The 27,777-nt window shown below is 34.6% G+C and overlaps 2 protein-coding genes across 3 annotated transcripts in view; one reads left to right on the top strand and one right to left on the bottom strand.

Moving 5' to 3' along the window:
* LOC129257375 (synphilin-1-like) overlaps positions 1-5,571 on the top strand; it is a 31,333-nt gene extending 25,762 nt beyond the window's left edge. For both annotated transcript variants that reach the window (XM_054895685.2, XM_054895684.2), the window contains exon 14: positions 3,702-5,571. In XM_054895685.2, coding sequence (XP_054751660.2) covers positions 3,702-3,798 — 97 coding nt within the window. In that variant the 3' untranslated portion in view covers positions 3,799-5,571. The remainder of the gene's footprint in view (positions 1-3,701) is intronic.
* An 11,187-nt stretch (positions 5,572-16,758) lies between these two features.
* Positions 16,759-27,777, bottom strand: part of LOC129255675 (protein draper-like) — a 28,275-nt gene continuing 17,256 nt past the window's right edge. Inside the window, exon 9 of the mRNA XM_054894011.2 lies at positions 16,759-19,346. Within this exon, the coding sequence (XP_054749986.2) occupies positions 18,304-19,346 (1,043 nt within the window). The 3' untranslated portion in view covers positions 16,759-18,303. The remainder of the gene's footprint in view (positions 19,347-27,777) is intronic.

Genomic DNA, 27,777 nt, shown 5'->3' with positions numbered 1-27,777 from the left:
TGATATTGACATAGGATGCAATCACTGATTTGTGTTTGTAATTGAGAAAGGCACTATCCTATCATAAAATTCAAATTGTACATTTCACACAGAATCAATTAATGTTTACTTCACTTTTATAGTATGATGTGAATATTAGATTTTTTTTATTATCATTTTTCCAAAGCTTTTGACAGACTTTAAGAGAAACCTTTGACATTTCATTCCAATCTCGTTGATTGCATATTCTGATTTAGGCCCTACATGTTTTATTCTTCAAATCTTTGGAATTTATTTGTTATGAAGACCCAGAGGCAAAAAATTGATTTCTCAAACTGGAGAGGACTACACAAAAGGTGTCAAAATTTTGTGCAAAAACACTTGTGAAGCCTTCCTGTTTGTGGTTGAAACTTGTACCCGAGCTCACATTGCACTTTCCCATATAGTTGAGTCATTCGCTCACTGTACTTGTTTATTCAGCTTCCCATTACTACTGTATCAATGGTAGAATAATAGGGGGTATACCAAGGGGGTATTCACGCTACCCACTCCCATTGTGAGAGTGGCATTCCATTGTTATTGAGTAGTCTAATCTGCTTTGATTGTTATTGAGTCTTGATGAATAGACTTCTTTTCTTTTTATTGAGTTTTCTATTCCGGGAGAAGAAATAACTGTCAAATGTGAATACAATAGGCTGTGTACATAAGGGATGTAGAGGGAGGCAGAGGTGGTAATTTGGCGCTAATTGCCTTCGGTCACAGAGTGCATAATGTCTATATGGTGACCATGTACATTCCTTTTTTTAATGATTAATGGTATTTATATTTAAATTTTGATTTCCAGGTATTAAACCAAAAGAAAATCAAGAAAAGTACATGGTTTGAATAACATTTGTATTTTTCATTAAAATATGATTATCACTGAACCCTTGTTTGATATGTTTATAAACTATTTTAAACTCAGCTCATCAAAAAGTATATTGGAATCCAATCCGATTATTCTATTTTAATTAATTCAATTCATTTATTTGACATCCTTTAAAAACATATGTACAAGTATACAACAACAAAGGAGTACAATAATTTAAATCACAGTATAAGCGATAAAAAATTGTCAAAATATAAAAGAAATGAAAATAAAATGTAGCGGATGTAGGAAGTCAGAAAGGCCATTGACCTGTCAAAGCCGACTCCCTTGATTACTACATTATGGTACGATTAAAAACACAAATAGAATAGTGGCCAAAAAACAAACAAACAAAACAGACACGAACACATCGAAATCAACCCCCCCCCCCCCCTCAGATAGGCAGTTGGAATTATTAACTATAAGTAGAATGGTAATTCTCTTGATAGTGATGATGATGGTTTTGGTGGTTATTGTGATGAATGTAAGGTACATGTAGGGCACTATTATTTGTTTCAAATCAAGGGGGGATGATAATAAGAACAAACCAGCATTAAAACAAAATGATTATATTAATTAGAGATGAGTTTAAAGTAGAGGTCAATTATAATTTTTCAATTGATGGTGCATTTGATTACAGGTTGGGAGTTTCATCCAGAGGGTGGAAGCAAATGCCTGTGATATGCACTGACTAAGATGGAATAGCCTGCTTTCAAATGGTTCAAACTGAAGTAGAAGGGTGCTGAGAATGGGGGAAATGCAAAGAAAGTCTCTTCATCAGAGAAACCTTACAAAAATTCTTCTAAGCAATAAGCAGATTACTTAAATCCTTACATTTGATACTGTAGTTATGGAAGGAGGCATTAGAGATCAGATATTAATCTTAAGTACATGTAGTTTTACTTTAAAATCTTTGCGGTCAACTACCTCTCCATGTGTGATGTACCATGCACACATGTAGATTAAGGCTTCTGCATGTACCTATATAGTATACTGAGATGGTACAGTCAAGATGAACTGTCTTATTTGTGAATTTACGATTGTATTATTTTTTTTAAATATGTACATTACATACATGTACTGTACATGTACCTAGGTCTGGTTCATTTCACACTTGATATGATACTGTATGCTTATGTACATGTGTGTTTCACATCTTTTACAGTGTAGGCCTGAAGTATTTTTTTTCTTCTGAATTGTAAGAGAATTTTACAGATTTATCTTTAACATTTTTTTTGTATACAAGTGTTATTCTTCAATAACTCTTGGCATTTACATGTTGGCCTAATCAATTTAAGACCGATTTACCATTTTGCAGTGTTATGAGAACTATCAAAGAGCTGCTAAAAGGGATTTCTTTTAAGGAAAGGTGAACAAAGCACAATAAATCTCCTTACACTAAATACAGTATTTGCCATTTTCTACATGTATGCCTTGTCACCTAATCTGATTTCCGCAATTTGATGATAATGCAGGGATTGAAACTCTGTAAATTTTCCTTAAAATCCATGATTATCCTTTTTGACCTTCTGTAAATTCCTTGGTCCATATAAGAGGTGAGTCATGATGATGAATAGCTCCTGATGATTTTACATACATTAACGGAGAACAGACAATAAAAAAAAGAACATTCTTATTGTACATGCTGGAGTTATAAAGAATTTACTCCTTTCTTTCAGGATATTAGAATTCTCTGTTATTCTGGAACTCTTACAATAAGGTACATGTATCTTACTAAGTAAAAGTCAGCCATTTTAAGTTTCGGTGGCATCTTTTAGCAGGAAATCTTAATTTTGCTTAGCATCTTTCTATTTTCAATCTTCCAGTTTCAGCAAATATAAAACAATGATAGGATTATGAAGTAAAATGTGCTGAGTGGGATTCCTTCACAGTGTATTTCCCTTTCTGATTTTCCCACTTCAGCAATGTAAATTATTTTGACCATTTTTACTTGCTACATCGGTTCTTTATCAGCATATTCCATTGATCAATTTTATCGCCCTACCTCAGTAATGTTTCGATATCTAAATGATGGCTCTTCAAACTCTCATCTTACAAATCGAACATTTTCTTTTTAGAAATATATTTGGGAAGATAGAATTGGAACAACTTCAGCAAATGTCATGCTTGAAAATTACAATAATACGAAAAAGATAAAATATGCAACAAAAAAAACTTCAAACATTTTTATCGTAATAGTAACCAAAGATGTAAATCATTTACCTGTATCATACATTTTTTTGTACATCTTACTTTTTAACTTGATCTGATGATAAATACAAATTTTGAAAATGATAGGAAGATGTATTTCAGGGTTTGATAATATAATAGCTTTGATACATGTATTCCATAAGACAGTACTCATTGACCCAGAAAATATATCACCTCCAGCATCTGGGAAAATGCAAAAACTTTTCAAGTGTATCTTCATTTTTAATCCATTGATTAATGGCATTTTGAAGTAGAATGATTAAATGGACACCCACCTAGCCATTACTAAATGTTGTTTTCTGGGTCAGTGAGTACTTATGCCTATCTTTCCATTCTTTTTCTAAATCAGAATAGTCCTCAAATTCAAGAGATATCACTTTGATATTGATATAATACTTTCTATTTAGAAAGGTGAATGAAATGATGTTGTCCAGATCTGAAGTTGAATTCCATATCAAGATTTATGCACTCATTTCATTGACTCTTTTGATTGTCTCTTTTTTTTCAAGTACATTTTGAATTTTTAATCACTATTTCTCCTGTTACATAAAACTTGAATGACTCTTTAAGTCTGATTATTTTAATTTTCAATCTATTTCTGCAGGTATGAGAGCTCTGAAGAGGACGAAGGTAGCGCAGAAAGACAGAGTTTAAGTGCTTCTATTGGAGGAACAGCAGAAAGACACATCTGCTATCTCTAAGGACTTCTTACATCTAGACATGACAGGAAAAACTCATCAGTTCACGTTGCATCATAAAAAGCAAGATATATGCTATTGAAGTACATGTATGACCAACGGTGTGACTAGTTCTGACAAAGATTGCGGTAATTAACCCATTGACTACTGAAACCAGGTGGTCACTTTATAATGAAACCTAAGGAATTAAAGAATACAGAAGTCAATGGGTTAAGGATACCTTATTCAACAAGGAAGAAACTCCTGCATCTTCCTTTGATAAAGTCAAAACCTCTTCTGGAACCATTATACCTTCTTCAGAGACTGAATTTGGCAGAGGTAGAAGCACAGAAACAGTGTATTGAGCTTCTCTTAATTTTCCACATATATACTACCGGTTTATAAAGTCAATTGTTTTAACCATTTTCCCTTTCATTGCTCCAATCTTAGCTATGTAAATTCTACAGGTGACAACAACCTTGGCGATTGCTTGCCTGTCTTTGGTAAACGAAGGTTGCATAGAGACTTTATTGCAGCTGACCTGTGGACTGTAGTTTCTTGAGGAGCATCAAGAATCGTCTTAGAGAGTCCTTTTCTTTTATCCATTACAAATTACTTATCATCAGTATACAATGAAGCTTCAGCAGTAATGAAGACACAGTGTTTCATATGAAGGTTTTGTATAATGGTGGTGGGGGGGGGTATGTGAAAAATTGACAAATATTTTAAGTTCTAGGCTATAGTTGGTTTTTCATGTTCTCTAAATAGAGCCTTGTTTTTTTTAAAGAAAATTAATAACTCCAAAATGGAACAGGAAATTCAATACAGAAGGTTAGAAATCTAAAGTCACAATTTGAATATTCTACAGATTACCATTCTAATAAAAACAAACACAACTTCATCACCCCTTGCTGACATTTTTTTCTACACATTTCTATTACTGTACATAAATCAATTTATTTGTCAAGTTGGTGTTTCTTTTCACTGTATTGCTAGAAAAAAGATAAAGTCCTCTTGTCATGAATGATGGAATGATTGTCGTTTATTAAAACAAAGAGTTCTAGCACAATAACATGACTTAGAACCTGAAATATCACATGGTAGTAAGACAATCCCTTACCACAGAACCAGCTCTCTCCCTCAAATCGTATCATGTATTTGATATTTCTTAGTTGATACCATATCATGATCATTTGGCATCAATATTTTCATTGTGCTCTAAACTTACAAATTTATATATAAAAAAATATCCATTATAAGGCTCCAGCCTTAGAACCTGAGTCTGTTTTACCAATCTCAAAGTAGCAGCAGATTCTGTCACTTGGGGTCTCGGTCATATAAACTCTGGAAGCAATTGCCCAGATATTTTAAAGATAATATTAATGAAAGACTGTGTTGGCTGGTTTGCACATGGTATATTACTTGTGTATTCTGCCCCTGTGTAACATTGAAAAATTGATGAAATGAAAGTGAAACACCTGTTCAAGAACTGCACAAATTCACAAAGAAAATGGGTGGGCTGAAATGTAAATTGCACTTTGAAACAGGTTTCATATTGCTTTTTCATGAGATGATGACAGTTCATGTAATTCATTATTAAAGAAAAGTAAAATATTTACAAAATGAATAGAATACAATACATACAGCATGTGAAATAATATGGACAGAGGCATTTGGCGCTTGAATATGTGATGTGATAAAATCAGAAAATTAGAGAAGCATATTGATTTCTTGTTTGAGAGTAAAACTGGTTTTAATAGACTGGTAAAGCATTTACCTTGTTATCATGTCATCTTTGATCAAAAGTACTGTATACATGTACTTCATATTATCCCAGGGACCTACATGTGAATTTGATATTGTATTCTTAAAGATATACAGAAACCAAATACTCTTGTCTTGCTAAGGAGATATGAAACCTGCCACTCAAAACAATCAAACAGGAAAAAACAATAAGGTTAAAAAGAGGGAAGCAAGATGGTTGTTATGTATCTATATATCATGGGATAGAGTCAGTAAACAGAATAACTCAACAGTAATGCAGTATTGCAAACTTAAACTTATTATTAGCTACAAATAGTCAGATGCCTCTCCTTCCTGATGGATTAAAACATTGAATAATTCATATGTAGCTGGGTGTTTAAAGCATAGACATTTACGTTTAATATCTGATAGAGGCAAGCAAATGTGAATGTTGCATGAATGGATTATATCATAATGTTCCTTGTGATTGGAAGTGTATTGGAAGGTTATACAAAAAAAACATGAAGCTGTCAGCCAGCAGGGGAATGACAGCTCTGTGATTATATAGGTGCATAATAAACAATTATACCATGCATTAACAGACACAAGTTGAAATTATGGATACTGAAATGGCACAAGTGATATATCAGTCAATAAAGGTATCGTGATTTCTCTGATGGCTTAAAAACTGTATGATATATTATTATAAATTCCATTTTTCAAACCATTATTGTAAACATTCCACTTGTAATCAATGACAAAACTATCAGTTATATCAAATACTCTATGACACATCATTTGAACAAAATGTAAAGTAGTATATAAGTGTATAAACAACTGAAATAGCTTTCAGTGCACAACACGCTTTTGGAAAGAATGCACTAACTGACAATGCTTGATGAAATTTAGGGTATATATATATATATATATATATATATATATATATATATAGTCTATTATATACCATATACTATTGTTATCTCTGATTGGTCAAAACTGTATCATGTGATGCAGTGCTATTCTGTCTATCATCGTCTCAGGGGTTTGACTTACTGTACATTTTTTCTATAAAACCCTCTGATAGTACTCGTAACCCCTGAGGGCAGGACGACATTTTGTGTTTCTACGCGTGCATCTAGCTGGCTCAAGCTAACTTGCTGCGGTTTGCTACGCTGCTGCTGCTCGGTCATGTATGCGCAGCTAACAGTGCGCTGGCTAGCCAACTGGATACTGGATTTATCGGTTGTCATGGCCAGCAGCAGAGCAGCCCCAGGAGTACAGCTTGTTTAAATTACAACTTAAGTGATTTAGCAAATCAAATTGAGATTAAAGTTACACTAGTGGTTCTGAAATTTAATCGATTGGGGATAGAGTTATGTGATTATCAATGAGGTATATTATACAGATATTGCCTACCTAGAGTTTGAATATAACATTTCCTCTCCCCGACGGAGTTATATTTTTCCCAAGGGACTATATTTTGCCTGAAGCCCCAACGCTGAGGGAAACAATTCTCCCGAGGGAAAAATATAGCTTCAGAGTTGAGTTGAAATGTTACTTATTAAAACGATAGACCAGGCAATATCTGTTATAGTATAGTCTATGTGGATTCGCCATCAGAGATTGCATTCATCATCAACCCGAAATTCTTGCTCCAGCTCTGATCCATCTACGTCATAATCGAATTTTTGTTTGAAAATACATCAAGCGCGTTCTTCATGCAATCAGCACATAACACTAGCGCGTACATCAAATAAACTACCTGATTACGCAACTTGTAAGCAGCGAGTGACGTCACCTTATAACGCCGCAATTGACAATACAACGCAGTTATATTCACTGAGGTGACGTCAAAACCTAGAAATATAACAAATGCGATCCTCGCAGCTATGGTCACGTGATGGCGTATTGACCTATCACTGATTCGAATCTACATTAGCTATGTAATATAAAACAAATATGGACTGCTCTGTATTCGGATGACAGTGAAAATCATCACTTTCTCGATGATTGTCATACTGGCTCTTAAGGGCGGATATGAAACGCACCTCTAGAATGATAATTTACAGTTCTTTTCATGCGCAGTCAATATTTGTGTACTCTATGGCATACAATTTTTTTTCTTGATTTTACAAGAAAATTTAACTTGTTTCCAATAATCCTGAATAAATGTTGCACCCCCATATTTCTGCTTTGAAATATATTGTTAGTAACATTGATGTAGGCTACATAGACTATATTTCAGCTTTAGTTGATGCAGATAAAACTGATTAGAAAAAACAGTTGGATTCTTTAGTCGGGTAGTTTTAAAGTCATTTGTAACTTTATACATGTACCACCTCCATCCAGCTATCTTTGACAGGATATAAAAATCATAGCTCTGCTGGTTGTTTGCGAACAAATATGAGGCACCTTGACAGTTTGATGATATTTCTTAAATATACCACCCGGGCTTAGGTACCACCGTAGTGTACATCGAATAGTACAAAAGTGTTATGGTCAGGGTGAATTTACTTTGCTGGTTGTATTTGTGCATGTACTGTAGGGATACTACCAGTTGAATTATTTGTTGACACTCTTTCCAATAAATTTATGCTTCATGAGGAGCCTTCATCTTGTCATCACTTGTGGTATTAACTTTTTATTATCAGGGAGACATAAAGTTCAACAATTTGTACAATGCAACTCTGCAATGTAAAAGGTTGAATAGCATTACCCATATAATGCATATTAATTGTTTTGTTTGGAAAACAAAGGTCTTAAGATTTTTATGTACAAAGTCAGTGTGATTTGAGATACATTCGCAATAGAAATATCATGTTAATGCAAGGTGGCCAAAAACGATGCAATCAAATTATTTTTGAACATCAATACAAAGGTTTTTTTGAGATTTGCATACATAAACTTATGACATAATTTTCAGAAAGTGTTCAAATTTTGTTTGATTTGAAAGCTTGAATTCTAAACTTGGGTTATATGGTTTTACAATGGATAACTGAATATGGCAAACTGGCTGAGGTTAAATTTATCAGCACATTTGGTAGTCACTTTCTTTGGAATGGGGACTGAAATGATGTTTCCTATGGAGAAATGGCTACAGTGAGCATAAGGAACATATAGTGTAAATCATAATGTTTTTTGGCTTCCCATACATTTGATTTAAAGGGGAATCCAGCCTTGGTCATAATATGTTGTGTTTAAAAGGAGAAAAATAAATAAAACAGAATGGTGAAAGTTTGAAAGAAATCGGACAAGAAATAAGAAAGTTATGGCTGTTTTAGAATTGAGATCTCTAAGACTATGTAGATTTCAAATTGGCAATCGGGTAAGTAAATTATGACAAGAGGCAAGGACAACTTTCCCATAGGCCATGTACTTTATTATCAGTGTTTTGTGGTTTTCTCCCAAGTACCCATTCTCCTGGGGCTGTAATCTAAATATATAGGCTAGGTAGTATATTGTTGTATGTCCTCATGAAAGAAAAATATAATTTGTAGTAAAACATTTGAAAAAATGTAATTTTAGTAATTGTATGTATTGGAGTACATAGAAGAGTAGTCCTTGCCTTACATCACTTTGACATCACATTTGTTGCCAATTTGAAATCTCCATAGGTTTACTGATTACCAATATTCACAACTTTTAAAAATTCATAACTTGGTAATTGTTTGTCCGATATTGTTCAAACTTTCACCTTTCAACTTGTCTGATTTTCCTTTTTCCTCTAAAAGCAGGTTTTTATTTGGGTTGGATTCCCCTTTAAAGCTGAAGGGTATAATGGGCGCAATTAGTCTTGTCATGTCTGAACACAAGAAATGTAACAAAACACTATCGCCTTTGAATTATATTGAAATATATCAGTTTTATTTTCTCATCACTCCTACACAAGAAGTCAAGAAATAGCAATCATTTGTCCTTTGAACCCTTGGTTATTTCTTATATGTACCGTTCAATATTCTGTTTTATATGTATTCATATTTTTTTCTTCAAATGATTAATTATTTATAACATCATTGATATTTACTGAAATGCTGTTTATATTCACTTCACTTTGACAATTGTGACTGTGGCATACCTATGCAAACAAAAAGCAAAAGTACTTTATTAATATGCACTACTGTAAAGATGTATTCTTCTGCACTGTCAATATGAAGTATTTTCCAGAAAGCAGATTACATGCATGTTTGAAATTCAGTTTACATTTTGAATCTTGAGCTAAGTTATTTGGTTCTCATTAAGTATTCGCATTGTGCAAAAATGCTAATGTGTATGATTACTAATCTGTGCTATTGTCGGATGAGTTTTTGTGAAATTGTCCTTAAGTAATTAATATGGTTTTGTTTCCTTGATTAATTTCCAGCAATAATAAAAAAAAGAATTGGAGGATAAGATTTTTATTTTTTTTATTTTACAGTAGTTGATTGGAGCATGTTAGCAGACCCAGCACTTCTCATTCTTTCCCCCATGTTTCAAATTTATTTGTGTTGTAGTTTATTATTTGTGGACCATCCTGGATATAGTTGGTTCATTTTGGATGTCTTTGTTAGAAATTTAAATCATGTACTATGTATCATGGTTTGTGATGCAATTATGAAAGAACAATTTGGATTGGTTCAGTGCTTTCAACAAAAATGAGCATGCAACAATGATTTTGATTGGTTATTGCCAACCTTTGTGTTACAGAGCCCTGGTATTTATGATTTAAGTGTATATATAAGTGATTTCCTTAAAAATAATTGTTCAGTGATTTTTTGTTATCACATTGGAATGATTATATTTCATTTTAAAACATAGTTTTAAACTTCCCTGATAATTTTACAACTCACTGCTCTGATGTTTTGATTAATAATTTGTTTAGAGTTTACTTTTATCTTTCGTTGCTTTTTAAATACATTTTTACTTCCCTTTTTCACTTGAAAACTTTGTATTTTTAAAACAAAATATTTCCTTCCTTATTTATTTGGGGGAGTGGGAGGCAGGTTGGTGCTTATAATATTATACAATTATCTAATTTCATTTGAAGGACATTGATTAATCAAATACTGGAGATAACTCAAACTAACTGCATGAACACCTCCCCCATCAGGAAAATACTTGCAAGACCTTGTTCATGCCTCAAATACTCATTGATGATGCATATTCACACCAGCCCAACCCAGAGAAAGATCTCTTGATTTTTATTAGTCTGCTCTAAGCCTTTAGTAATCCTACTGCCTAGGATGTACATTCTTCATCACTCTCATGAATTTATGTTCATGATTTGCTTTTTTTTCAGTTAAAAATCTCCCTTCCCTGTAAAATGTCTATCAATTTGAAAGTTTCATACTAATTCATGTCAGCGGCGTAACAGGGGTCGGTGGCCAGGGGGGGCAAGAGCCAAAAATTTCCCGGTCATATCATGGCGTCATAAGGCAAAAATTTTGAAGGGGCGATATGGCGCATCGGGCAAATATATATATATATATAAAGCGAGCGAGCAAAAATTTTTGACATTTATTTGCAAAAATCCAATTTTGTGATAGATTTTGACATAATGTTAAAAAGATGATATCATATTTCACCCTCCTTTCCTACCTTTTTTCTCTCTTTTTTTGTACGCCACGGTGAACAGTATTTTTGTTATGATTGTGAGCATCAGGGCGAAGCTCTATATGCTCGAGGGGGCCGAGTATGGCGCTTCTGGCAAGAAGTAGCTTAATATAGGTCCCGAGCGAGCGAAGCGAGCGAGATAAAAAAATCACCTTTTCATGAGAATCTAACATGAAGATAGATTTTCACATGATATTCAGAAAAATATAATACACTTTCCTTTCTTTCCTCTTTTTTTTTGTTTGGTTGTAGAACTTTTGGGGGCCATGGTCCAAACTCATCCATATAACAGTGCTTTATGGGTGGGGTCCAGGGCAGAGCCCCGGAACCTCTTGATATCAAAGCCATTTTAAACCTTACAGATGGCCACTAATTTTAATCAAATTGCGTGTATATTTATATAGCTTTAACACAACACGTAAATTCAATGCAGTTGTGTATCGTAACCATCCAAATATTGTGAGGGGCACACCATAGCAAATGTGTGAAAATTTGTAAAAAGTTGCCAGCGAGCGAAGCGAGCCAGAAAAAAAAATGGCCTGTTAAAATGAAATTCTAATTATGTGATAGATTTTTACATCATTATAGCAAATATCATGTCATATATATTTTTTTCATTCATCTCATTTCGCTGCCTCCTATATTTTCTTTTATTCCCCCTTGGCTGTGGAACCACCCCCGGTACGCCAGTGCTTCAACGTAAAGCTTAATGCAGGAAGGGTCCATATAGGGGCCCGTTATAGAACCCATTCAAGGTTACAGATGAAGAGCCCCCACTGCACGGGGTCTTGACTCTTGGACAGAGCCTTTGGAGATTTAGCAAGTTTATGATAGACTTTCATACGACATTATGCTATGTACCATCCATTTTTCTTCCCGCTCCTTATCTCAATCCTCGGCAGCCCGGTAGTGTACGTTATCTTGTCCCTATTCTTTAATTTCCAATTTAGATTTTGGCTAATTCCATTCTGCATTTATTTCCCGCTTTTGTTTGCCTTTTTGTCATCTTTAATTTATTTCCGTCTTACTAATCATGCTAATGTATTTGTATATCGGGGCGAATTGTTCTTTCTCATTTGTTCTTTTTTCCTTCCTTTTCCCGTTATCTTTCCGTTTCCCTTTTTAATGTTTTTTCTTAGTTTTCTTTTCCCTTTTCCTCTCCCTTTCCCCTTCCCCTTTCCCCTTTTTTCTTTCCTTTACCTTTCCCTTTCTTCCCCTTTTTTTTTCTTTTTTCCCGTTTTTTTTTTATATTTTCCCGGTGAGCTCCGCCAGGGGGGGGCAGCTTGCCCCCCCTGCCCCCCGCCTGTTACGCCACTGATTCATGTATATTTCCTCTTGGGATATCAATAGCAAAATACCTGATTTTCTGATCAGAAAATGAGGAATCTTATCTCGTCAGGCTTGTGTAAAAGCATTTATTGATAATGAATCCTTGTAAAGCACAGGAAATGGTAACTTGAAACATGATACTTCCCAAACTTGTGTATTGGCCTTTAAATGAACTTCAGTCACATGAGGTCTTGAACGCTGGTATATAAAGCCAGCTTTATTTGTGTTAGTATTCTTTTTCTTAATGTGTAGAAATCCTTGGTCGATTTTTAAGTTTGTCAAAGGTGATGAAATAAATTGAAGCAGCCATTTTATTCTGACTGACATGACATAAAAAAAATTTGCCGTTCAGTACTGGTAGTTTAGATTTTAATTTGCTGGCCTTATATGCATCCTGAACATAAACCGAGCTTGAATATCTTAATATTTTTTTGAAGAGGGGTGGGTTAATAATTGGTAGTATTTGGTGCTGAAATTTTAAACACCAATGTCTAATTTTATGAAGGGCAAAAGGAATGGCATCATTTGGCAATCAGTTTGTAAGATGATTGAAGAAATTGAAGGAAATATATGAAATGAAATCTGGTATATGTGGTCCAGGTCAGACAATGGTGTGTGTGTGTGTTTGTATTGTACTTACTGCTCAAAGCACTCTCTATCACATTAACCTCATTAATTTATGAGTGTTTATTAGCTTGAAATGTCCTATTGACTTATATTATTTGATGCATATATTTTGAATATGACGCAAATCCTCTGATTTACCCTGGATCGCATTTCATTCAATTTTGTTTACTTGTTTATTTTGTATTGACTGTAATTTATTCATGCAGTTGTGAGGCTGAAACTGTGTTTGGAACAGCTTGATTTGAATTACATTTATTCCATTTTATTGTTTTTAGAAAAATATGTTTGATTACAATCATCAATCACTTCCAGCTGCGTATTCAAACTTTGTGAATTGCATATCAGTAATTGTATTTGTAAATCTATATATTTTTAATAAAAGTGGTTTGTGTTGTAGTGTTCTGTATTGCCTCTACCCACCAAAAATTCAAATTGCTAATTATGTTTTTATATATTTGTATTTTTCTACATTTTTATATTAAAGATTTATTATGATATAATATCTTTGTATTACTTCAAATGATCACAATCAATGTAATTATATTCTAATCGGAAGTAGTAAAACTATGATTAATTATCACAAGTCTTTAGACACCAAGACCAATAATTGGCTTGTAAGATTTATGCACTGCCTTTTCGTAATTTATATGAACATTGTAATAAAGATTATGACCCTTGCTATTATAATTTCAAGGCAAATGACAGTTTATGTATGTTGATAATGTACATAGATATTATTTATGTAATTGAAGTAAAATTATAGCAAACCATTGACCATGATCAATCTAATAATTATGTATAAAATAGATTTAACTACTCGAATGAAAGAACACTGATTTAAACAAGTATTGAATTGAATTATAATGTAATTTGAAAAATATTTAGTTGTCATTTGATGATACATGTTAACCATACAGGATTATCTCATTTGTATTGTTTAATTAAAGCATACAATCTTAATCATTATTGTAGAAGCCAGAAATTATTGATATATCTTTAATCATTATTGCACTTTTATATGCTTAATATTTCCTTCAAGGAGGTTTATGCACAATATGTGTATAGATGATGAATATAATTTGTGTTGTGATACAACAGCTTTATATTATTTAGTGTTAGATTTTATAATTACTAAAAAGATCAGGTTTATGGTATATCTGTTTATTCATCAGCGTCATTAGTAATAATCATTCTTATCATAATTTACTATGGCCATGCACATTTGCGCTGTCACCATCAACATTTTCACCATTATTTGTCATTACATCTTTATCATCATCAAATCATTGTCATCATCATCCCCACCATACCGTCATCACCACCAAAGCCATCACCATCATCATCACCATCACCACCAAAGCCATCATCATCATCATCACCACCATCATTGCCATCGTCGTCACCCTCATCACGAAACCAACAACACCTATTTTAATCCACCTCTATCATGTACACCACCGAAGAAAATCTTTTTGGATATACCTTATTAAATCAGTCTTCCTGTACCTTTTCAAACTTACATTTGTTATATTGTGAAAGTGTCCTTTTCTCAGCATTACCTTGAAAGAGTACGTCTTTCTCATTTCACCAGGGAATAGACTGAAAACAAACTTCCTATCTTGTTTTATATCGAACTAAGAAAGTTCTATTCTAATTTATAAAAATAAATGTTCTTAGGTATCATATTCATATTATAAGCAGCTGAAATTTTGTTTGAATCATGTGTATTCACCCTATAAAATATTTTGTGTACTTTGTCACAATTTATATGTATGTGCACAGCAATGTTTATTTAAATAAAATATTGACCATATATGGTGATTTGTTCAATTTGTCTTTCTTTAGTTAAATAAAAGATTGTTAAGTGCCCATCAGAAGTATTATATTGACATGAGGGAGCAGACAAATACAATTATTGGGGGTGAGCTGAAAAGTCTTTCAATTAAAACGCACATCATTTTTAGCTTGAAAAATCATTCAGTTTTGCAATATATTGATTGTCTGCTTCATGCAAGCAGAATTTCTTGAAATAACTATACTAATTTGAAATGTTTTTAACAATATATTTTTTGCAACGCCCCATTATTAAACTAGAAAAGCAAGTACGGGTTTCTTTGAAAAGAAAGGTTAGAACAAGTGGAATGCCTCTGGCCGTCTCACCTGCATCACGCGATTCAATATAGCAGCAGTGCTGATTTTGAAAAGTACTATAACTCGCACAAGATGTTCAGTGATACTTGGTTACTCTTATTTCCACGTTTTATGAACTAGACCAATACACTTATAGAGATATGATGGCAATTCAACAAATACCCCCAACGTGGCCAAAGTTCTTTGACCTTACATGACCTTTGACCTTGATCATGTGACCTGAAACTCGCACAGGATGTTCAGTGATACTTGATTACTATTATGTCCAAGTTTTATGAACTAGACCAACATACTTTCAAATTTATGGCTGTAATTCAACAAATACCCCAATTTGGCCAAAGTTCATTGACCCTAAATGACCTTTGACCTTGATCATGTGACCTGAAACTTGCACAGGATGTTCAGTAATACTTGATTACTATTATGTCCAAGTTTCATGAATCAGATCCATAAACTTTCAAAGTTATGATGGTAATTCAACAGATACCCCCAATTCGGCCAAAGTTCATTGACCCTAAATGACCTTTGACCTTGGTCATGTGATGTGAAACTCATGCAGGATATTCAGTGATACTTGATTAACCTTATGTATAAGTTTCATGAACTAGGTCCATATATTTTCTAAGTTATGATGACATTTCAAAAACTTAACCTTAGGTTAAGATTTTGATGTTGATTCCCCCAACATGGTCTAAGTTCATTGACCCTAAATGACCTTTGACCTTGGTCATGTGACATGAAACTCAGGCAGGATGTTCAGTAATACTTGATTAACCTTATGGCCAAGTTTCATGAACTAGGTCCATATACTTTCTAAGTTATGCTGTCATTTCAAAAACTTAACCTCAGGTTAAGATTTGGTGTTGACGCCGCCGTCGCCGCCGCCGCCGCCGCCGCCGCCGCCGCCGCCGCCGCCGTCGCCGTCGGAAAAGCGGCGCCTATAGTCTCACTCTGCTATGCAGGTGAGACAAAAATGAGAGTGAAGCATGGATCCACATAGCCTATCTGATATGCGCCGGGCTATAATGGGCAAGTTACCGGTCGCGCGAAGCAGACGGACGGGCCTGACGGACTCGGGCTTCGCCCTCGCCCGTCAGTAGTTTGCCCACCAGCCCGACGCATATCGGATAGGCTAGGATCCACAGAGAGAGCGAGAGAATAACTGGATAATCAGAATTCCTCTGTCTATGGTGATTCAAGAGATTAACAATAGGATGACTGTAACTTTGTAAATCCTTGTATACTCATTCTAGAAAGAATCGGGAAATAAAAACTAAATTGATTGCAAATTTGTGCAGATAGAGTCAATCGATATACTCATCTGTAAGGGGGGGGGGGGAATGCCCACTAGAAATTTCAAAACTTTATTTTCTGATCAATTTTTTTTTGCCATCTCCTCTATGGAAGGGATTCTTCGAATTATAATCATCCAATTTTTTATACATCCTGATAAAGTTTTTGATCTTAGAATTGTTGGTTAGTATAATGTAATAAATTCACAATATTAGACTATCAAGACAGTAAGAAAAATCGCCTGGGCAACAGTTTGTCATCGAAGATATAATTTTTTTATTAACAATATAATTTGAGTACATACATTAATCTTTCAATTACAACATTTATTTTTTCTCCAAGAAACATGTGCATCTCTTTAATCTGATAAATAAAAATGATTGCATTTCGCTCGATATATATATACACTGATGATGATAATATACACAAAATGTATGAAAGAAAAGTCTGTTAATAATTGCACTTCTCAAGCGTGTTTTTATCGCCTACTCGGTGGTTGCTATATAAAACATGTTGCAGCTATGCACACAAACTCAATCAAATTAATGATAAAGACGAGCCCATGACTTAATTATTGCTATTCTTTCTGTTCATATTGCTATGTAGTATGTTGGCAATCTTTATATATCCAATTAACTGATTATTAATACGTCACAGTTGCATTGTCCTACCGAATATGGATACCCCTAAACGTCATTTTCTATGTAACATATATTTACTATAAGGTCAACTGTGATGTCATAAACCCGTTGCACACGGATCGGACTTCGTCAAGATTTTTTTTAAGGAAAAGAGAATATTAAACATTATATGAATTTTCAGACAAAGTGAATCATACTAACCAAAGTTCATAACTATAGTATATTCAACTTGAAATTCAAGGCTATTTAGAAGCCCCTATTTGGAATAACAGCGGAACCGATTCCCAATCGTAGGGAGAATGATTTGAAACTTGTATTACAACTGACGCTTTGCAGTAAAAAAAAAGGCATTCCTACTACTGTTATCAACCTCAAATAATATAATATTAGTTCTTTGTATTTTCATGAAAAAATATTTAAAATGCCAGTCGTGACAAGAATATGTCATGACCGGCCAAAATGTGTGCGATGGGCTTTATTCAAATGTTAACATTAAAATATCTTAGTTTTCATCATTAAGCAACAATTACCATCAGTTGCAGCCTATATTTTCATTAGAAAATTCATTTGGTTGTGGGGTAAGAGACTCTTCCGACTCTCTTACATGCCATGCTTTCATATCCTTTAAAACTCATCTTACTAAAAACACATGAAAAATGTCTTCCGAAATAAGTGTAGAAAATCATAACTGTTCACCATCTTTCTGGCATTAATACAAAAACTTTCTTCCTTTCCAAATAAAATTTCAAAAAGAACGAGAAGAATTAAAGGAAACATGCTGATGGAATACCGCGGATGGTGGCGATGTTAATCTGCACAACGGCTATGATAACCATACAAGATTGAAGCCAAATTGTATATCCTAATGAATGGTTACCACTTTTGAAAATTTTAAATTCTTTTGTGCAAACAATACAAAATCGAGTTCCTTCCAAATTTGTTGGTGTTAATATTCGACACCATCGAAGTTTATGGAGATGAGTTCTTCCTCAAGTGTATTCGCTTCTTACGCGCACAGCGTTACTGTCCTCCAGTACATCCAGTATGGCACCAAAATGCACAAATACCTCCCTTCGAGCCATTTTAAAGGCTTACATGTCTATCAACGAGATGCGAGCGTTGATATAGCTCCTTTAAAGCTTACCCCGACGATAGTTCACTTTTTACCAGGCCATATGGATTCATACTGATCGTTGTTGGCTCTGAATGGTCTGTTGAGTAAGTCATACCCTCCATCTCCTGGAAGGTTCTTACGGGTATCCACTTTGCCATCAGATTTCTTGTGGACATTGCCGTTGCCTTTTGTCGTGTTCGGTTCTGGTTTATTTGCTTCTAAGTAATCATAGTCGTCTTCATCGTCGTGGCGTAGGGTTGGAGCTTGAATCCTCCTGGTAGGAATATGGGTTAGTCTCTTTGCTGATCGATTGAGATGTGAGTACTCGCCATCAGTCTCTGCTGTCTTTACGGCACTGCAGTATCCAGTGTTTCCTCGCGACGTCTTCCGCTTATCGTCAGGACCACGCCTGTTATTGGTGTTCAAACCTCTATTCAAACAACTATATTCTCCGTTCTGATCCTTAGACGGGGCCGAGTACGTGTACGATCTCGTCAACCGGAAGTGCTTGATCTTCTCCTGGTCTACCACTTCCTCTTCCAACTCATCATAATCACTATCTTCTGTTGGCTTATAAACTGCCGATGTCCTGTCCGATGAGGAGTTCGAACCGGAAGATGTGTACATTGATTGATAACCGCGATCGCTGCTCCTGGAATCCGAATTCGTCATTGTCAGAGGCCTCTTAGGTTGGAAATCTTTGCTCAAGGTTGAAACATGATCCACCGGTTCTGCGTAGTCATCAAAGTCATTATCAAGGGGGACTGTCTTGGTGGCATACGGCTTCGTCACAGTGTTGGAGCTCGATCTACTTCGAGACGAGCCTGGTGACGAGCTTCCTTCATTGAGTGAGTTGGTGGATTTGTTAAGACGGAGACTGTTGGCCCAATTTGCAAAGAGTTCGGTTGCCTTGTGGTCTTTCCTTGGAACATTCAAGGTAGACATGTTGCTTAGTGACGATGTACGTAGAAGGTATATCTCTTTGGTGATGGAACTAATGCTTTCCTGGGCTTTGAAGGATTCGGCACGTTCCCGGGCTTTCTTTGCGAGCTTGTCTATGGTCTTGCTATTGCTTCTGTATGGACCTGAAGCGAGAAAGAAGAAACAAAGAAAATTAATGTGAAAGTGATCACCTGTTGATTGATAAAGAGTGAAATTTATGGCCGTATCAATAACGCTTTTCATGTAGGGATGAACTATATCAGTCGACATAAGAGAGGACGGAATTTTACACCAATTTACGGTGTTATAGTTCAACACCCATTTGTGTTTTCTGTGTGTTATATCGACACTATTTGGTGTTATGCTATTAAATTTCCATGATGTATTTTTAACACCTGATACATCACCGACTATATTTGGCACTGCAGTTTTAGTGTACACTGGCGATCCAGGGTCTTAAGAAAGAGTTGGAGTGAAACCCAGCAAAAAGGTTCAATCAGATCAATAAGGCTTCTCTGAAAGGAGAGTGCAGCTAAATCATGAAAGTACTCCAATCACTCCTCCAAGATCAGCCCAGAGAAGTGTCAGAATGTTGCTGTCATTTATGTTCATGATATAAAATAAAGGTCTGTGAACTTCAAGGAAAATGTGTAATGATCACAATTAATATATCATAGCAATATTATAATATGATTCATTAGAACTGGGGAGCGTTTCATAAAAGGACATGTCAGACGTTTTATCCGACAAGTCTCATTTTATCTGACAGTTACCAAAGGAACAGTGCTTCTCAGCCAAGGAAAGATGTCAGATCTGACAACTTTTCTGACAAAAATGTTGATGAAACGGTCCCCCGGACGTAAAAACCCACCTTCATTTATTTAAATATAATGATATTTTACAACATTTTTATGGTAAGCATGGTGCCGGGTTAAATTTTATACTGACTCATCCAGCGTTTATATATAGCCAATAGAAATACGGGTCGCAGTAAACTTTTATGATATCCGTGTTAAAACATGACTGTGATCATTACTTTCAATTAGTGCTTGATCCTAGAAAAATAGTGTAGTCCAAGTGGTGATCACGTAATCAATATATAGGCCTACATCATCATCCTCTATACCGGTCTCAAGCAATGGGAGGACTTCAATATCGTAGTCATTGCATGTCCCATACAGGTTGTATTTTCAAGATAAATATCAAATTATTATGGTCCAATGACTTTGACCTACAATGTATACCGGGTTCAAATCCCTGCAGACATACTCATGTGCTCTGGTGAGACATTCATTTATATTTTCCACACTCGACCCAGAAGAATTAAATGAGTATCTGACAGGCATTATGCATGTGCGCTGTATACAGGCTTGGTGGCTGGAAGTGTATAGTGATATCCAGAGTCATTTGCATGCGCATATTATAGAGACATTAATATTAAGAAATATGAATGAAGTATGTGACCCCGTTTTAGAGTTTATTTTGTATTTCGAATATTATACTAAGAAAAATAGGAACCAATGAAATAACCATATTATTTTTTTTAGGTTCGGAATAAATATTGTAATACTTTTGTCTTGATTATAATTTCTGGTGAAGCACTGAGGTAGGACAAACCGAATCTAAATTAGATTGTATGCATAATAATTATACCTAAATGCTTTGCAATGATGCCGTTGCTGATATCCTCCTTTCATAAAGTTACTGTTAACATCATAGAAAGTGAGATAACAAAACAATAACATGAACTCGACACATAATAATGAGGCTTGTCTGAATGTCGGCATAACCAATTATCATGAATATAAAGTGTATAGTATTTCATTACACGACAGGAAACTTTCTCTTTCCGGTATATAGTTTATTTAAAGGCCGTCCGCAATAATCTATTCCTTTCTTTTTACATTTCCTCTTGCTTTGCAGGGGATGAAGGTCTATAGGCACCAAAGTCTCTTACTATTATATTAGGTAGGGCATATACTACACGTTTTTAAGAGGTATACCCTGAATGTACCCTTCTCCTTCAAACTCATAATCTATCAGCCCAACCTTTTCCTAAAATAAATTTAACACAAGGCTAAGCCAAACATCAGCAATGCATTGTCATCATTTTAATATAAGTTTGATATCATACATTTTTATTGAGTCTTATATTACAGTGGTATGTAGATGGTTATTGCCAGCGCCTTGGATGCTAGTTCTTGGGTTAGAGATCCCGGGCATCCCCGCCGGGATGTGTCTCTATTGGTATGTTAAAATGCCCCGCGCAAACAGTGTATGGATTTTAATTATAGAATTCCTGCAGGGGACGACGGCAGACAGGCTTATATTAATCGAATGGAAGTGCTTATATCGCACTCTAATAAACTGAATGACTGATAGGAATGAAGAATCACTCATTTCTTTTAATAAATGATCGTTCTGAATATCAAAATTATCTGAATTTTGGGGGAAAAATCAATGTGTGACATCCCTATCCTTAGATCTGGGATGTCCTAACCACAGGTGGTGTTCATAATACATATTTTCTATTCTTTTGACCGATAAAACTGATGTCGAATCGACATTGGATATCATCCAATGGAATATTTCAGTGTTTGAAATATAATAGCGAAATCATTTCAACAATTCATAAACTAAAAGAAATATTTCAATGCGCTATCCTTTTAGTGACGTTATGAATCAGTAAAACGACCCGCGAAAAAATAGGATTTCCCTTCTCCAGTGGAGGGGGGGGGGTGGGGTTTGTGACTCCAACGGACTTGGATTCCACATTGGTTCCAACCTGTGACGTATTTTTTTCTTTTCGTTTGGATAAAAACAAAAATTGTCTGATTGTCACCACACCCGGAAATTATGTTTTTCTTTTCGCATATTCAACAGAGTACATATCCACCAGGATATGGGAAAGGGAACTGAAAATGAAGACGAAAACCATACATTCCTTCTGACTTCCAACGAATTTTGAGGGGAAACCTACTCAGCAATAATGTTGTATTATGTTCATATACCTATGGAGATGTATGATACCAACTTAATTTGCATCTCGGTGATTTTAGTGATTTTGCTAATATTCCAGTAACATACACACATAGTATGCTTACACTACATCATGTTTGAAAACTATCAACATCAAATATAAATATATGGAGGCGCATCAAATATAAATATATGGAGGCGCGATAGCTCAGTCGGTAGAGCGGGGGACTCGTATTCCGGTGACCCGGGTTCGATTCTCACTTGGTGCGCTAGTGCCCTTTGGTAAGGCATTAATCCTCAGTACCAGGTCCTTCAGAGAGGACCTTAAGCCGTCGGTCCTCTGGTTGCTTGCTTACAAGCATTCATGCTTTCGTAGCAATCAGGTAAAAAATCACCACCAATAATAAATTTGAAATCACAGTCAAATCTGAATGTGAATGAAACCCACAAATATCACCCTTTTCCGGTATATTTTGCAATTAAATAATACAAAGTCACCTTAATCTGATGACTGAGCTATAAAACTATGAAATTGTAATTATCATAGAATATTGAATTATTGAATTAGATTGAAAAAGAAAAAACAACTAAAAGTAATAATATGCCTATTTATGTAAAAAATTAGGTAATGTGGAAGAAATTATAAAAATACATATACCTATATAAATAGAAGTTGCCTGAAGATCTACCCAATTATAATACAAGGGAACATGAGTTTGGTAACAAACATTTCATATTTAAGCCTACCCAATATTTGGGCATGTATTTACCCCCCAAAAACCTCTCGATTCGTTCGTGAACTTAGCCTACATAGCATATAGAAGTAATTTGTCTAATCCGAATTGTTTTGTGGTTAGAAACATGGAAGCTTTCTCCAACTAAACAGGATTTACACAAATTTGGCCACTACCAGTCTACCACTATGTGTTGTGGTTGTATTAGACCAGTGAAACAGATGTGAAGAAAAATCTTCAGCTTGAAACCACGTGTTTTTTTTTTCAACTTTTTTTTTCCTTCTGAACGACCACCACCAACTCTGCACAGCATGACATATTTGGATTCAATTAGCACGAGAACCGACATCAATCGAATAAGGCAGATTATAATTTCCAACTTTCAGAAACATATTGATTAGTAAATGAGGGAAAATATTATTATGAAAATAATATACTATGTTGGTACCGAATGAACAAGCAAGTGAATATATAGTAAATGACATCGTTTGAAAAGAGGGTATATCTATTGGTATTAATTGATAAAAGTTCGTATTTCAACACATACATGTACCAGGATATATTTTCAAATAAAATTGTGTAAAATAATCAAATCCTTTGTCATTTTGAGTGACATTTCCAATTCATCATTGATTTATTGATGTCATAAAAACGTAAAATTTGATTTTGGTTGAAGGACTCTCCCAGTGTCAATTTCAAATAACAAGTTTGACAATGTTTTAAAAACATTAGGCAATCTATCATATCAGGAAATATCGCTTAATAACAGACTGGTATGAAATAGTGTTAAAACCAGACAATACTCCTCTTCACAGTTTTTTTAAATTTCTTTACTATATCTTTAAATACATTCAACATGTTTTTGTTTACATTACAACCAAACAAGAATGTTAACAAATCAAATCTAAATTAATTTTTGTCTGGTAATGATATTTCCTCACTCCAGACAAACACTTATATTCTTATTTTTCAATCTTCTATACATGTTCTATGTATATAATACTCGACGCCAAGAATCCTCTTGCTTACGTCTGACAATTTATACCAGGAAGCAAGAAATGATCTTCACTTTCGTAGATATCGAGGTGGGGGGGGGGGGGGCTCATGATCACAAGTTGAAGAGGGTGTGTATTTAAAATATAATTAAATTATCTGGAATGGGAATCTTGAAAAGAATAATAAACAGACATCTGGGTGGATAAATCTTGGTATATTGATGTTAAAACATGTAAAAGGTACCTTATCCTCCCTGTGAAGATGTTGAGAATATTGAGAAAATTTCACCCGGAGGGGGGAGGTGAGCTAGGGGGTGGTAAGAAACTTATTTGCAAACGATAGCAAATATAAATCATAAACTAATGTGATATCTAAAGTTAAATTTAATGGTATCAAATCAATAGACCCTTCTTTCCTTTGCAATCAATTGCTTGCAAGCAATCACTCAATCGCTGCAGCCTCCTCACCCCATGTGCCAACCGACTCACACAGAAGGGCAATTCCATAAAGTTTGTACGTCCGACCCCTATATGTGGAACCTTCATGAAATTTTCTGTCTCTGATTTCTGGTTATTTTAGAAAGTCTGTAATGCTCTCCAATGACAATAACTTGGTCAGTCTATGAAGTGAAGTAAGACTTGAGAAAAATGGGGGTCGGACGTACAAAAAGGTTGATCAATTTATGGCATTGCCCAGAAGTAGATGGGGGAGGGGGCTACAGCTAGAATTTTACAAACTTAATTGGAAAATTGAATAAATTTCTTATCTGAATAAAAATAAATCAAACATGTTTTTGCCGTTGGACCGTTGTCCTCCTTACAATTTCAATAAACTATAGTGTATGAAATCAATTGAACTATAATAAATACTGGTTATAGATTATTCAATTTTTTTTTCATAAGTCAGCCCACGCCCCACCCATCCGTTTAGTAATTCTTTAACCAATCTTGGGCAAATATACTTTCGCTTCTTCTTTAATGATAATATTTAACCAAATGTTGACCGAAAACATACATTTTTGAAAAAGAGGAATGGAGATAAACAGTGACCATCAAGTTTTATATAGGATACTTTTATATTATAAGATACACCACGTTTTTTATTTTCATTATTACTGGGACCTTTAACCTTGTACTTTCAGTCCCCTGGCTGCTCTTTTCTCCCCACATTTAGGTTTAAAAAAAAACACCACCACACTCTTCGTTCACCCGCCTCTGTTCAGATCTCCCTATATAACAACATGATCAGTGTGAAAAACAGGAAAAGATATAGGACATGAATCGATCTAAACTGGAAGTAAGCTTTGCCGGACATCTTATGTCTTCGGAACTTTTCCCAGGAACATTTAAAATCACAGGATTGAAACACGTGGTTATCTCTTCCCAAGGGCAAACCGAACACTTAAGAGGAATCATTTCCGTGTGAATTTAGTTCGTCAAGACAGAAATGTAACCGGAGTTTCACAAATCAAATTCTAACATCAAATACATGTATGTAAATCTGGAATGTTAGACAAAAAAAAAAGTAAATCCTTGTAATCTCTAAAATTTCAAAGTGAAACAAAAATACATTATGTTCATTTTTAATGCCACAACTCTCTCTTTCAATAAACTCTCCGCTTTTTCCTTTCTTTCTTCCATATTTTGAATTATTTTAAAAATAAGTCTTATGGGCAGTCGTGCACTTCACTCCCCCCCTGGCGCTGCCGTTGTTATCGAGTAATTTCCACTGGCCAATTCGATATTTAGGTGCCGTTGTTATCAAGTAATTTACACTGGCCAAATCAATATTTAGGTGAAAATAAAGCAGTTTATTCAAGTTCATTATGCATATGGACCCACGAGATTCAGATTTGGAGTGGGTCTTGAATTTTCGATTGCATTAAAAATATAAATATATCTTTTTAAATATTAATGACAAAAACAAACCACAAACGGACCCAATTTTCTTGACTTATTTCTGACTTATTCCTTTGTTCGCATCTTATATAGATAAGGGAAGAAACACAAGTTATGCAGAGATAGCTCACATTGAAATCTAATTTAGGAACAGGAAGTTTCTGAAAACACAGTACCATGATAAGACCAACCCCGATGGTAGGTTTTAATCACTATGAATCTTTATGGCATATATAGGACAAGGTCTTGTATTCGAGCTATATCATTTACTGCATATTGTCTTACTTTTCAAGATCAACGATGTATATAGAGCAGAGATTTGATAGTTCCTTGTACGTTCGATATAGCATTCACCAAAAGCAATGATTTCGTTGTGATAACTTGCTCCACTTTTACAAAATATTATAGTCTACCAATACCAATATACCAAACTGATGAAAGTTTATACCAATTACCTTGGATTTTCTTAAAATGAGCCTATAACAGCTTTGAAATTCGTCACAAATTTATTAAAAAACATGAACTAACGCTTTTTCATAAAAAAAAAAATTTCAATTCGATGTTCTATACATGATTTTATTTGTCAGAACAAAACCTAAGGTCGTTCACAATTATGTCTATACTTCTGAAAAAGGTTTTTAAAATTAAAATGTTTGCACTTTAAACCATTATAAGATTTATTAGCAGTAAACCAATTCCACTAGTATGTTAATGTTTTTTTCATTTTTAAGCCAAAACTGTTTTTGGCAGCCAGAAAGCTTGTCAGAATCATTTCAGATGTAGCAACAAAATAATGAAGTATGGATAGTGGATATCAAATTGAAGACATGTATAATTATTTAACACAATCTGCATTTTGGGATTCTTCTCATTATACAGTGCGTATCAAAAAAAGTTTACACTTAGAAAAAATCCTGTAAAATTATAAATTGGTAATATCCTGGTGATTTTTCCACATTTTAACATTGGTAGAGATCCATTTAAGCAAATGACAATATAACTGTCGAAAAATATTTCCGCTTGAGTGAGCACCACTTACTTTTGAAAAGTTAGTGAAAACTGGTTTGCGCAGAACTTTGAAATAGTTATGCGAATAAAAGTAGACCTTAATCATGAAGGACACGTGAAATTTAGCTAGTAAAATTGATTTGAAGATATCTTTTACCTCCTTAACTTGTTTCCTTGCTCAATACACTTCGAAGAGTGCACTGCGCCCCACCCCGCTCCCCCACACACCGAGGCCATCGTGACGATATTTGATTTACACTGAGCTGTGATTTACATGACATGGCTTAGGCTTGATTTTCATTATGTTAATCATTGTCAAGCTTGGGAAAAGTGTGGAGAAATGAGTATTAAATGAAAAAGGAAATGTAAACCCACTTTAAATGATAAAAACTTAGTGAAAAAATGCTGGAGATGTCTGATATAAACTTTTCTTTAGATTCAGTTATGTCCAGCTGGCACAAAAAGGGTAAATGTTGTGCTTACTAAGTGTTGAAATTTCAGTTTGGGTTGAAAAACTGTTACAAAATGCTTGAATGTTTTCGTTTGATTTCAATTGACTAAAAGGGCAAGGGAAATGTATGAGAAATGTTTCGCAGGGTAAGTTTGATTTCGCCCTTTCCACTTGACACAGCGTGAAAACTAGCAATTCTGCGCAAACAGATTTCTGCGAGCTTTATGGACAGTGCTCAGTCAAGTGTAACATTCTGTCAAAACTTTTACTTCCATTGGATAGATGAGACCCAAACCCAAGAATATATGTGAAAAAAATCACCCACATGTTGTATATTTTTCAATTCCCAGGTCTTTCTCAAAGTGTAAACTTTTTTTTGATACGCACTGTATAGTTCTCAGCACTGATTATTTGTAGAATCCCAAACGAAAAGATATGTATGGGATATTTTCTATATATACACACACAATATGTTGTACTAAAATATCAAACAGTGGTTTTCAAAGAT

The sequence above is a fragment of the Lytechinus pictus genome, chromosome 3 (genome assembly GCF_037042905.1).
Source record: "Lytechinus pictus isolate F3 Inbred chromosome 3, Lp3.0, whole genome shotgun sequence".
In the NCBI taxonomy this organism is placed as follows: domain Eukaryota; kingdom Metazoa; phylum Echinodermata; class Echinoidea; order Temnopleuroida; family Toxopneustidae; genus Lytechinus; species Lytechinus pictus.
This window is presented reverse-complemented; position numbering and strand designations above follow the sequence as displayed.